The sequence below is a fragment of the Eulemur rufifrons genome, chromosome 2 (genome assembly GCF_041146395.1).
Source record: "Eulemur rufifrons isolate Redbay chromosome 2, OSU_ERuf_1, whole genome shotgun sequence".
Taxonomy (NCBI): Eukaryota; Metazoa; Chordata; class Mammalia; order Primates; family Lemuridae; genus Eulemur; species Eulemur rufifrons.
The window spans coordinates 20,618,590-20,632,123 of NC_090984.1; the positions used below are offsets into that span (position 1 = coordinate 20,618,590).

At 36.4% G+C, this 13,534-nt stretch overlaps 1 protein-coding gene across 2 annotated transcripts in view; it reads right to left on the minus strand.

Annotated features, from left to right (window-relative positions):
* SCAPER (S-phase cyclin A associated protein in the ER) overlaps positions 1–13,534 on the minus strand; it is a 415,285-nt gene that overhangs the window by 335,458 nt on the left and 66,293 nt on the right. For both annotated transcript variants that reach the window (XM_069481584.1, XM_069481575.1), the window contains exons 7-8: positions 11,746–11,856; positions 7,156–7,316 (exon numbers count right to left, since the gene is read on the minus strand). In XM_069481584.1, the coding sequence (XP_069337685.1) occupies positions 7,156–7,316; positions 11,746–11,856 (272 nt within the window). The remainder of the gene's footprint in view (positions 1–7,155; positions 7,317–11,745; positions 11,857–13,534) is intronic.

Consider the following 13,534-nt stretch of genomic DNA (forward strand, 5'->3'; position numbering starts at 1 on the left):
TTCAGAGTGCAAGGTAAGTTAGTCCTAGCAGAAACCAGGACTCCCAAAAAGCTGAAACAGGTATAGGAGTTCAGGGAATCTAAAGCAACTGGGAGTTCAGGAACAAAAATCTTGGATGGGGATGGGAAGGGACTGCACGGAAGTGAGCCAAAAAATCTGCATTCAATCTATCCTTAAGAAGTCTGACAACTGCTAAGCTTTGCATATACAGGGCAGGACTCCAAGAAAACTAGTAAAAAGGAGCAGTTGGAAAGCTAATGAGCTAAACAGATACTGCAGCAACTGTACAGTGCTGAGGAAACAAAAGTTAAAATTCAGGAATGTAGTGGCCTTGGCAAATACCCCAGCTTTTCATTTGAGACCTTGGAAGGAACAAGGACAAAATAAAACACACCAACCTTAATAAAATCTCAGACCAAACCTTGAGAAGATTAGGATGATCTGTTTGTTCTCTATCATCTTGCCAGACAGAAAAAACAGTCCCCTTAGAAGGAGATTTATAATCTTTAACCCACAGTGTTAGATTGTGAGGCATGCTAAAAATAAAAAACAAGGTCAAATAACTGAAAACCTCTCAAAAATGTTTTTAAAGTAAACCCACAGGTATTTCAGATACTTTATTTATCAGGCATAGATGTTTTAAAATAGCTATGATAAATATGGAAAGATAGAGATTACCAGCAGATATTGGAAGCTATATTTTAATGATCAAATGGACATTCCAGAAATGATAAATAATGGAAATTATAAATTTAATAGACTTCCTTAATAGCAGATTAGACATACAAAACAGAGGATTAGTAGACCAGAATACATATTAGTAAAAATATCCAGATCAAAGCATTAAAAGAAAAATAAAAAAGAATATGCATTATTTGTTAGACATGTCAATTATGTCAAGTTCATTGATAAGATTGTTCAAATATTCTACATTTTTACAGAATTTTATCTACTTGTACTGTCATTTGTTGAGACAATTATGTTAAAGTTTCCCAGTATGAGTATAGATGTCTCAGTATTTCCCTTCTGTTCTATAAATTTTAGCTTTATATATTTTGAAGTTATGTTAGATACACATAAATTTAGAATTATTATATCTTTCTATTGAACTGATATTTTATAAATTTTTTCCCATTGATTGAACCTTTAATCATTAAGAAATATCTTCTTTTAAAATGTTTCTCGTTTACTTTGTCTATTTTGTCTAATATTAAAGCACACTCAGTTTTGATTTTTTTTTTTAAGAGACAAGGTCTCGCTCTGTCACCCAAGCTGGAGTGCAGTGGCCCAAGCATAGCTCACTGTAACCCTGAACTCCTTGGCTCATGTGATCCTCCTCCTCAGCCTTCCAAGCACCTGTACAGGTGCATGCTACCATGCTCAGCTAATTTTTTCATTATTTTTTCGTAAAGATCGAGACTCACCATGTTACCCAGGCTAGTCCTAGCCATCTTCAACTCTTGGCCTCAAGTGATCCTCCTGCCTCAGCCTTCCAAAGTTCTGGGATTACAGGAGTGAGCCACTGTATCCAGTCTCCCAGCATTGACTTGAATAGGGTGGGTATACATAGAATATCTTTTCCCATCTTTTTGACTTTTCTATGTCTTCATATTGAAAGTGTATCTCTTATATGCAAATATAGTTGGGCTCTGCTTTTAATGCAGTCTTATAATCTTTGACTTTATATTGAATATTTAGATAATTTACATATAATATAGGGATTGATACATTTGGATTTACTTCTTCCATCTTATAATTTATTTTTCATTTGTCTCATCTGTTTTATGTTTCTCTTTTGTCCTTTCTTGTCTTCTTTTGGATTAATCAAATAATTTTATTATTCTATTTTCCCCTCTGTGAAGTTACTAGTTCCACATACTTTTGCTCTTCTTAGTGGTTTCCTAAGAGTTTACAACATGCATCCTTGATTTAATACAATCAAATACAAACTAATACTTTTGTAAACTCCCAGACAATAGGACCCTAGAAAACATAAATTCCATTTATTCCTCTCCTATCTTTTCTATTATTGTCATAAATTTTCAATATACAAATATTTCAAGAGCCAGCAGACACTGTTTCACACAGTCAATATGCATTTAATGTTACCCAAGTGTTTCTCCTTCTGGTGTTCTTCATTCCTTCGTACATTTTTGGGTTTCCATTTGGGATCATTTTCCTTCCACCTGAAAAACTCTCTGTAGTACTTCCTTCAGTGCAGGTATACTGACTACAAATTTTCTCAATTTTTATTTCTCTGGAACTATCTTTAATTCACCTTCATTTTTAAGCATATTTTTGTTGGATATTGAAGTCCAGCTTGTCAGTTCCTTTCTTTTAGCACCTTAAAGATGTCATTCCACTAACAACTGGCTCCCATAGTTTCTTTTGTGAAGTCAGCTATCAGGTTGCTCTTGCTCCTTTGAAAATGGCATCTTTTTTTTCCTCTCTAACTACTGGTAAAGATTTTCTTTCTTTAATCTTCAGTAGTTTTATTATATTTTATCTAGATGAGATTTGTTTTGTATTTTTCCTTCTTGGGGTTTAGAGTGCATCTTGAATCTAAGACTTGATGATTTTCAATAGTTTGAGGAAATTCTCAGTGATCATCACATCCAATTTTGCTTTTGCACCATTCATTCCACTCTTCCATCAACTCCATTTACAAGAGTGCCTCCTATATTCTTCTCTGCACCTTCCTCTTTTCTCTCTGTAATTTAGCTTCAGTGTTTTCTACTATCTTCAGAATTAATTCAACCCCCAACTCTTCTAAAATTTAAATCTCTTAATATGTGCAATACATGTTTTAAGAAATTCATTCATCTTCCTGGATTCTTCTGTTCCAGAGCACTGTGATCATCAAAAATCTGGACTGAGTGTGGCACTGCACCTGTAGTCCCACCTACTCAGAAGGCTGAGGTAGGAAGATTGCTTGAGCCTAGGAGTTGGGAGGTTATAGTGAGCTACAATCACACCACTGCACTCCAGCCTGGGCATCAGAGCAAGACCCTGCCTCAAAAAAACAAAAACAAGAAAACACTATACTGGTTGTTTTCTAGACCTGTCACAGCTATCATCCTGGGATCACCATCACAGAGTTTTTACCTTTTCTTCTCTTCTGTGATGGTTCTCACCAATAATGATCGGGTCTATGAGAGGTAAAAATTTTTGAGACCTTGCATATTTGAAAGTATCTTTAATCTACTTTCACTTTTAATGATAATTTGGTTGGACACAGAATTTTAGACTAGAAATTATTTCCCTTCGGAATTTTGGAGACTGCACAATTTTCTTATGGCTCTTAGTGGTATTTTTACAAAATCAGGTGCCATTCTGATTCTTCGTCATTTGTATACAAAAATTCTCTCTAATAATTTAAAGTATCTCATCTTCTATAGTATTCAGAAATTTCCCAACATATTTTAGTGTCACTCTATTTTCATCCATTGGTATTGGGCGCTTGATAGGTCCATTTGGTCTAGAAGCTTATGTCCTTCGGTTATAAGAAGTTTCCTTTAATTAGTTATCTCTTTCATGATTTCCCTTTTTTTTTTTTTTTTTCCTGTTTTCTGTTTAGGGACAGGGTCTCACTCTGTCACCCAGGCTACAGTACAGTGGCACAATCATAGTGCACTGTAACTTTGAACTCCTGGGCTCAAGCGATACTCCTGCCTCAGCCTCCCATGTAGTTAGAACTACAGGTGCACACCACCATACCTTTTTTTTTTATAGGGACAGACTCACTATGTTGTCCACACCGGTCTCGAACTGCTGGCTTTATACAATCCTCCCACTGCAGCTTCCCAGAGTGCTGGGATTACAGGCATGAGCCATTGTTTTATATCTCATTCTTTAATTTATGTTATCCAAATATTGGGTCCAAAACTTAGCAACTTAAAACAGTAACCATTTTATGTCCACACACTTCGAGTTAGAAATCTGAGCAGTGCTCAGTGGAGTGGCTCATCTCTTCTCCACAGTGTCAGCTAGAATAGTTCAACTGAAGTCAAAGAGTATCCATGATGACTTCATCACATAACTGAAGGCTTGGTACTGGCTTTTGGCTGAGATACCTAGCCTCTCCTTCTTATGGCCTCTTTCTCTTCACATGGTCTCTCATTACTCAGTGGTCTATCCTAGGCTTTTTTAAATGCCATGGGGCTTCTAACAAGGAGAAAATGGAAGCTGCAAGCCTTCTTAAGGCCTCAGCTGGAAAATTATAGAACATCACTCTTGTCATATTCAACAGATAATATGAAGTCATAGGACCAACCAGACACTGAAAGGGAGAGTAATAGACTCCACTACTTGACAATGGCAGTGGCATGCAAGCACTGGGATGGGAGAAATTTCTTGGTACCCAACTTTGCAGAAAATCTACCAGGGTCCACAATCTGGCTTCAAAATGCCAAAGTCTCCTAAGACTGCCAATGACTAATTGTATTAGCCTTGAAGACCAGTACCTCATGATCTACATCAGCTCTGAACGTGTTCCTTGAGTATGGATTTTCTTGAACTGGAAACCCGGAAGCTCAGTAGGAGAAAAGGCTGGAGGTGGATGACCTCAACATTATAGATTATTTTACTTAATCCCATGTTTTCAATACACTACTCCCATCTTTCAATGTGGCTGGCAGACCTCAGCTTGGATGCCATTTTTTTTTAACCTTCTCTAGAGAATAAACCTCTAATATTCTCCTGTATTGAGGGAGATACAGCCATACTACTGTTCAGAGCTGAGGAAGAGGGAGATGGGAGGATTCAGGAGACTGAATTCTTCTTAAAGTACCACCCCTACCTTTGTGCTCACTTCCAGAGATACCTGCTCCCATCAATTTTTGAACTTTATAGGAGTTTCATGAAACAAACTGGATTGCTTTTCAGTTTTGTCCCCTCTTTTTAGCTTAGGATTCAGCCAGCTTACTCAAATTTTTTCAGTTATCATTGATCATTCTCCTTTCCAACTTCAAAATTTGTTCATATCATCTTTTCTCCTCTTTTTCCTTAAGTCCAACTTTTGAACTCTTTTATACCATTTTTAGCAGGGTTTGGTGAAGAGCACATTAAAGGCATATGGTCATTCTGTCAGCTTTAACTACAAATATTTTTTATAATACATAATTACAAACTTTGATACTGTGAAATATCCCAGTTTCCTGGCATACAACTCCTAAAACCCTTGAAATCTCTAAAATGATAAGTATTTTTCTGTATACTAATAAGTTTACTGTGGCTGGCGCCCTAAGGTAGCTTCAGGATGATGCCTGGTCACTGGAAAGACCAAGGAAGTATTAGAAGGTTGGGACTTTCAGCCCCATCCCATCCCCACCTACATGGAGCAAAGGGTGGGGAGGGGCCAAAAGTTAGGTTGATCTTCAATAGTTTAATCAATCATGTCTAGGTAGTGAAGCTTCTATAAAAACCCACCCAAAAAGGCAAGAATCAGGGAGCTTCCAGATAGCTGAACACTTGGAGGTTCCTGGAGGGTAGCATGTCTGGAGAGGGCATGGAAGCTCTCTGCACCCTTCCCACATGCCTTGCCCTATGCCTATCTGCATCTGTAGCTTTGCAGTATCCTTTATAAACTGGTAAATGTATCCCCCTAAGTGCTGTGAGCCACTCCAGCAAATTAATGAACCTCAAGGAGGGAGTGATGGGAACCCTGATTTATAGCTGGTCAGTCAGACAGGTAAAACAATCTGGGGTTTGCAACTGGCATCAGAAGTGGGAGGCATTCTTGCGGGACTGAGCCCTCAACCTGTGGGATTTGATGCTGTCTCTAGGTCAATACTGCCAGAATTGAATTGAATTAGAGGACAACAAGCTGATGTCTGCTGCAGAATTGACTGACTGGTTGTTGGTAGGGAGAAATTCCCATACACTTCTTGGTGACCAGATGTCACAAAAATTTGTGTTAACTGTTGTGATGTGAGAGCAAAGGAAAAACAGTTTATTTTTTCCAAAGAACACCACAATTCACTGTGCATACCCATGTACTGAAACCTTAAAACTGAAGACCAGAGTGGTCCAAAACAAAATTTCCCAATACATTAATAAGTGTTTCTTTAACCATTGTTATAATCAAGATCTATCATTTCATCTCAACTAAATGGGTTTTTCATGAATAACTTGAGAGTAATGCTTTAAACAAAATAAGGATATGTGCTAATACTATGATTCCTTTATTTTACAATTTTGATTTTACAACACATTTCTCTCAGATTTTTTCAAAATACAGAAACTAAGCTTTATGATTCCATATTTTCCTACATTTTCCTAGGAGAAAAACTCTTGCCTACTGTCAAGTTTCTGCTGCTCAGTGTGTATGAAGAAAACAGGGGGAAAAGTAAGGAATGTTATCTGAAGTAAGCAAACTCAACTTACTGACACAAAAATAGAAAAACAAAATAAAACACATCCATAATGCAAAGATAGCAATATCTTTGTTATGTACAATAAAATGCTTCTTTCTGAACCAAAAAGCTCCAATGGGATCATCCACTGAAGAACAGAAAGCAGTTTCTGAAGTTTTCCTAAATGCATAACGTAAACGCTATATTATTTATTACCATTCTAAAATCTCAGCCTCTATAGATGTATAAAAAGATTTTATGAACGAAATTCTTATGGGATAAATTCTTCAAGGCAGGTCCTCAAAATAATATCCCTTCTATTTATTTGTTTTCCTTAATCATTCTGATAGTATAGAAAATGGATGTGTTAGCAAAGGTAAACACAGATTATTTTGCAGTATCAAAATAATAATCAAATATTAAATAGCTAAAGTAGTAACATGCTACTTAAAAGTGTATTCTGCCTAGAGAATGGACTAGCCTATTTTTTTCTACTTTAAGTCAAAAGAATTCTAAGGAATCTTATCAACTAATTGACAAAAGACATTCTTCTTAAAGTTTACGAAGGGCAAATCTGAAACTATAATGATCTCCATAAGCTATCATTCTGTGCTGAAAAGTAATTATACTCAGCCTTTAAGATTATTTTATAGTTTTAACCATGGTAAATTAATATCACAAAGATGGCACAAAATAATGACTATATAACTCGATTAGGACCAATTTTTAAAAAATAAATAAATAAATATCTCTATATATCCACTCATCTGCAACACAAAAAGGCTAATTCAAAGTCACTTGCCATTTCTGCGCGAAGGCTTCTGCACTATCATCGGTGGGCAAGACTGGGCAGGTGCTCCATCTGAAGAAGCAGTAGAGCCTGTATGATGAGCCTTCACCTTGTCAGCCCAACTGACACCTGTGGGAGCCAGGTGAGGAGTTGCCACTGTGCCAGGTGAACCCCTATGAAGAAAGCCAAGTACGTTAAATAAATTAAACATGAAAGTAATAATTTTCAATATACTAAATATGTTAAATATGTAAATTTTAAATTAATTGTGTGTATGTATCCACATATACAGAATAATACACTGTCATGGCAATTTAAAGGCAACTATATTCATAAATTTATCTTGATCTAATACTTCATTAATTTTATACATTAATACTATAACAAACATGTATGGGAATAAAGAAAATGAATAAGGATAATACAGGCACTCTTGTTAATTGTTTAAAAGAAAAATTCACTTAAATTGGGAATCCTTTAAAAAATTATGCATAGGTACCATAAAGTTTTTAGCTTCCCTCATGTGTTTAATAAATGTGCATTAATTTGTCAATCTTGATATAGGTACTATTAAAACAGGCTTTTTTTTCTTTGTGCATATTTCTTTTTTTTTTTTTTTGAGACAGGGCCTTACTCTGTTACCCGAGCTAGAATGCAGTGATATCATCACAGCTCACTGCAACCTCAAACTCTTGGGCTCAAGCAATCTTCCTGCCTCAGCCTCCCGAGTAGATGGGAATAAATCGGCATGCCAGCACACCTGGCTAATTTTTCTGTAGAGACAAGGTCTTGCTATTGACCACACTGGTGTCGAATTCAGCTTCAAGCAATCCTCCCATCTCAGCCTCCCAAACTGCTGGGGTTATAGGCATGAGCCTCCTTGACTGGCCTGTACACATGGCTTACATGAACCACAAGTATGATGCCTCATTGACAATATCTAATTTTGGTTCCTTTAAAGTGCGATGCAAATTCAGTGACACCTACAAAACAATTTAATGCACAATTCTCCTCAATTTTAATAATATTTTCCCCAAACTTTCATAGTTATCCTATCCACTCATTGGACAGCAACTTTAACAGTTCATATTTATCAAAGTTTCCCCAAAATTTAAGTTTTCATAGGAATGATGACCCTTTTTGCATTAATATTTCACTGGTTTAACTTAACATTTAAATTGTGAGTTAAAATAATGAAAACAACTTGCATAAGCCAAGTTTGAAGACTAACAACACACTGGGAGTAAACATGTAACTCAACCAGCAACAGCATAACTGAATAGATGTACTAAAAGTAGCTTAAGATCCACAACTGTTCAGCAAGCTGAAAGAAACAGTGTGTTTTACAATGATAATGAAGATTGTCAATTAACCTAATAAGATGGTTACATGGAGATCAGTATGAGAACTTTCAGTACACATACATTTAAGGCTTCCAGCGTTAAAATAAACCATGCTCTATACACTATTCTGAACCACAGACCAATGGAATGCATTACAGAGCAAGTTCCCTTAAAATGGTGCTTGAATATATATATATTTGTCTTTGCATATATATCTTTTTATCAATCCACTGTGGTACAATTATTATATGGTCTGAAAGCGTATCAACCTTAACCAAAGGCAATACTACTAATAACTACATAAATGAACTTGAAAGCAAAAGCTTGATTCTATTGAATAAATACTTAATAAGCTTTTATGAAGTGCCAGCCACTCAGAATACAAAGATATGGCAAAGATCTTGCCTCAAAGAAGGTCCTAGTATAAGTGCAAGAAAATGGACATTAAAAAAAAAAAAAAAAACATTGCAAATGTAATAATAAAACTACATCCAAGGTTTAGGAGTAACAAGAGGTGAAAGCTGTTAACTCTGACATGGGGAAAAGGGAATGAGAATCAGTCAAGAAAGGTCAGGTTTTAACAGAAGAAAGAAAATTGACCAAGCGACCTCTTTAACAACCTTTCCTTTACATATCAAATGTTAAGTCTAACTCAAGAATTAGAGTCCAAATTTTATCATAAGAACAAATTTCCCCAGGGATGTTTGTGGAAAACAAATGTGATCATTTTTCCCCTTAATATTACAATTATCAGAGGTGGCAATAACATCTGAAGCAAAGGGCTGACCACAAAACTTAAAAAGTTGGAGAATGAGATGTCCACGGGGAATTTTGAAAAGCTCCAACATATTCCTGGAAATCATGAAGGACACATACATCTGCAAGTTATGTACATATCCAGGAAAGACCTGAGAAGACCCTAATCTCTCACCTCTGACTGGCCTTGAGGCTCTGAGAAAGCAGAAGTGCAAACAGAGGCAGAGTTCTAAACCACCAGAGCATTGAAAGTATGCCCCAACCAGCCACATAGAACTAGGCAAGAATTAAGAGATTTATTGGCTCAAGGCATTTAAAGAAACCTCTGTCAAATCATTAGTTGAGGTTGATGATTATGCATAGAATTTAGTAGCTACATAGGACAAAATACAGACTTCACAAAAATAGTTCAAGAAGCCATTAAACTAAAGTAACAACAAGAAACAGTCACAATAACAATCCTGGAGAGAGTAGCCATCTCATCTCCAGAGTTGTCATATTTTGTTATTTAAAATGTGTACTTTTCAACAACAAAAAAATCACAAGATGTAAAAATAAATAGGAAAGTATAGCTCATTTACCAGAAAAAGAGCAGTAACAAGAAGCCTGACATGGGATTTACTAGACAAAGACTTTAAATCAGCTATTATAATGACTTTAAAGAACATCAAAGAAAAGGAAACCATGTCAAAAGAACAACAAAAAAAAAAAGTATGAGAACAAAGTTTCACCAAATACAGAACAGCAATAAAGAGAAAGTAAATTTAAAGAACCACATAGACGTTCTGGAGTTGAAAAGTACAATAACTGAAATAAAAAAATCACCAATAGTGCTAATCAACAGATTTGAGGTAGCAGAATAAAGTATCAGTAAACTTAAAGAAAGGTCAATTGAGATCATCTGGTCTGTAGAAGAGAAAGAAAAAAGAATGGGTCTGGCACAGTGGCTCACACCTGTAATCCTAGCACTCTGGGAGGCCGAGGCGGGAGGATCACTGGAAGTCAGGAGTTCGAGACCAGCCTGAGCAAGAGCAAGACCCTGTCTCTACTAAAAATAGAAAGAAATTATGTGGACAGCTAAAAATATATATAGAAAAAAATTAGCCGGGCATGGTGGCACATGCCTGTAGTCCCAGCTACTCGGGAGGCTGAGGCAGAAGGATTGCTTGAACCCAGGAGTTTGAGGTTGCTGTGAGCCGGGCTGACGCCACAGCACTCTAGCCTGGGCAACAGAGTGAGACTCTGTCTCAAAAAAAAAGAAAACAGAATGAAGAAAAATGAACAGAAAAAAACCTGTGGGGCACCATCAAGAGTACCAACATATGTATAGTAGGATTTTCAGAGAAGAGAAGAGAAAGGGCATAAAGAATATTCAAAGAAATAACGGGCAAAAACTTTCCAAATTTGATGGAAAATACTAATCTACAGTTCTAAGAGACTCAACGAACTCCAAGTAAGATATATTCACATTCACACCTAGATACATCATAGTCAAACAATTGAAAGCCAAACACAGAGAATCTTGAAACCATCAATGGAAAAGTGAGGAATCACATCCAAGGATCCTCAGTAACATCTGATTTCTCATCAGAAACCACAGAAGCGAGAAGATAGTGAAGTAACATATTCAAAGTGATGAAAGAAAATAATTTAAATAAAGAATAAATTAAAATTTTCCAGATAAACAAAAACTGAGAAAATCTGTCACTAGCAGACCTGCCTAACAAGAAATTCTAAAGGGAGTCCTTCAGGCTGAAATGAGAGGACTGTAGACAGTAACTTGAATCCCCATGAAAAAATAAACAGCACCAGCAAAGAACTAGAAAATGTAACTACACAACCCATCTCTTCCCCCTCTAGCTTGTAACTGTCAGGCAGAATATACCAAGAATGCTACATCTTAAGATAAGAAGGAACTGTCCAGAATAGCCTGGGCTTTGTCCTCATACCCCTAGAACAGAATGTCCTGTAACACCTGAACTCAGAAATCTAAATGACATCTAGCATATAAAACCCAGAGCAGAGTGTTTCGGGGGTCTTTCAGCTACCTTGAGAAGTGGGGCACAAAAAAACAAGACTCTATTCACCTGATTAGCTTTCCTGAATCTTGGGGGAGAAGTCTACCATGGATTCTAGGCTTCTATTGATTCTTGCTGCCTATTTGTGAGCAGCAATAACACTGCTTTACGTGGCTTGTTGTACAAGTCAGAGTATGTCTCATCAGACTCAGGCTCTGGGAACTGGGTTTACGCAAAACCTTTCACAAGATCTAGGAACCTTAGCAGACATTGGCAAAGTGTTTAGAGTCCTCCCCTGAGATTGCTAAACAATGCACACTGCTCCCCTCCCAGGGGTTGCTACCTGTGCACAGTATGTGGCTTAACATACAAAAATATACATGTATATTTTTATAGTGGAATATCAGTTTTATACTACTATATTACCCACAGAAAACAATGTACTGTAATGCAAGCCTTAGTAGGCTTTTTTGAGTTCATCTCACCCAAAATTTAAGCTTCGTCGAGCATTTGATGTTACTCTATCTGTTGATGGACTTGGAATCACATGACGTCCTGGAGACATCTTCTTTACTTCCCATGCCAATGATGTTGGTCTGTCAATTCAAGACATATACCGAATTAAACTAACAGAGAAGGGAAGGGAGGAACTAATATTTTGTCTTGGTTGTTAGAGGGTGAAAACGTAATCAGGTGACAACTTCTTCCCACCGCATTGCTTACCAAAAAGTTACCGTCCTACCAGTGAGAACTCACAGATGAAGCACGGCCAAGGGTTTTCTACACAAAGCAATACAGCAACAGAACTCTACTTATCTCAGAAGGGTATGGGGTGACAGAGACATGAGATAAACTGCTTATGATTTACAAGCCTACACGTGCCCAGCTAAAAAACATTAATACTAATTCAAGCTCCTGTGTCTAATGTTCTAGAAAAGTTTGTGAAACAATACATGGGAAAACATCAAGTTGCCTTCCTCTAACACTTAATCACCTGTAAGAGAAGATATGTAAAGATTTCATTGATCTTTGCCAGGAAAGCTAAGCAATATAACTTCTATTCCTTCTCAACTGGCCCCACAGCCAATCAGCTGACAGGGCCCCATCACTCCCCTGGGTTTTCCTGCATCTTATTCTCCCATTTCTCTTCAACTTTGCCAACAGCTGGTATCTTCTCTTAAAATTTTCATTGGCAAAATGGTATTTCATCATCTTTGTTTTTAAAATTATATATGTTTATTATCATTACCAGTGAGACTGAACTTTTTTTTATCAGCCATTTGAATTTCTTCCTTTGGGATTTGCATGTTGTTATCTTTGGCCCATTTTTTTCCACTAGAATTTGCATCAGTTTCTGATTCATTTGCAATAGTTTACTATTAATACCACTATTTTTAGTACTATTATGGATATAAATCCATTGGCACTGGTGATGCAACTATTTTGCTTTTAATTTAACTTTTATTTTTTATACAGAAAGGCTTATTTTCTTTCTACTAAACCAAGAATATCAATATTTTTCCTTTGTGGTATTTTTCTTTGTCTTACAGAGTCCTTATCTGCAATATAAATATATATTTTTTTCTATAAAATGTACAATTTCAGTTTTACATTTAAATCAAGTCTAGTTGAAATGAATTTTGATGCATGATTTGAAGAATGTAAGATAGATAATACCATCTCAGAACATTGAAGGTTGCTTTCCATATCTGGGAGCTGCCTCATGAGGCAAAGAGGAGAAATGCTAATAATCGGTTAAAGTAAAAAGAGATTCCTCAAGTATCTTTTTGAACCAGGGTGCCAGGACAAGGATGGTAACTACTCTGTTAAGCTTGGATTTGGCCTCTGAATCTTTCTTAATACAATCCTCAACGCAGCCACCAACCACTCACAGACTGGTTTTTGCAAGCATGAAAAAAAAATCTAGTTACCTTTTTTATCCATTGGTGTTTACATTATATACCCTTTTGGGATATAAGAAACAGAAACTCAGTCAAGTTAAATAAAAAATGAAAAGAAAAAGAAAATAAAGATTTATTGTAAGGATATAAACTGTGCAAAGTCAAGGACATCCAAAGGGTTGAGGGGAGACTAGGAGACTAGAATCAAGGCTCTTGAAGATCAGACCTGGTATAGGCTTTAAAGCAACACCACTTTTTTTTTAATGCAACATGCAAACTTTATTTCACAAAAGTAACAGGTAAAGTCAAACAGGCACATATATTAAGAGAAAAACTGACTGGAAGAAATTTTATGTTAAACACCCTACAATAA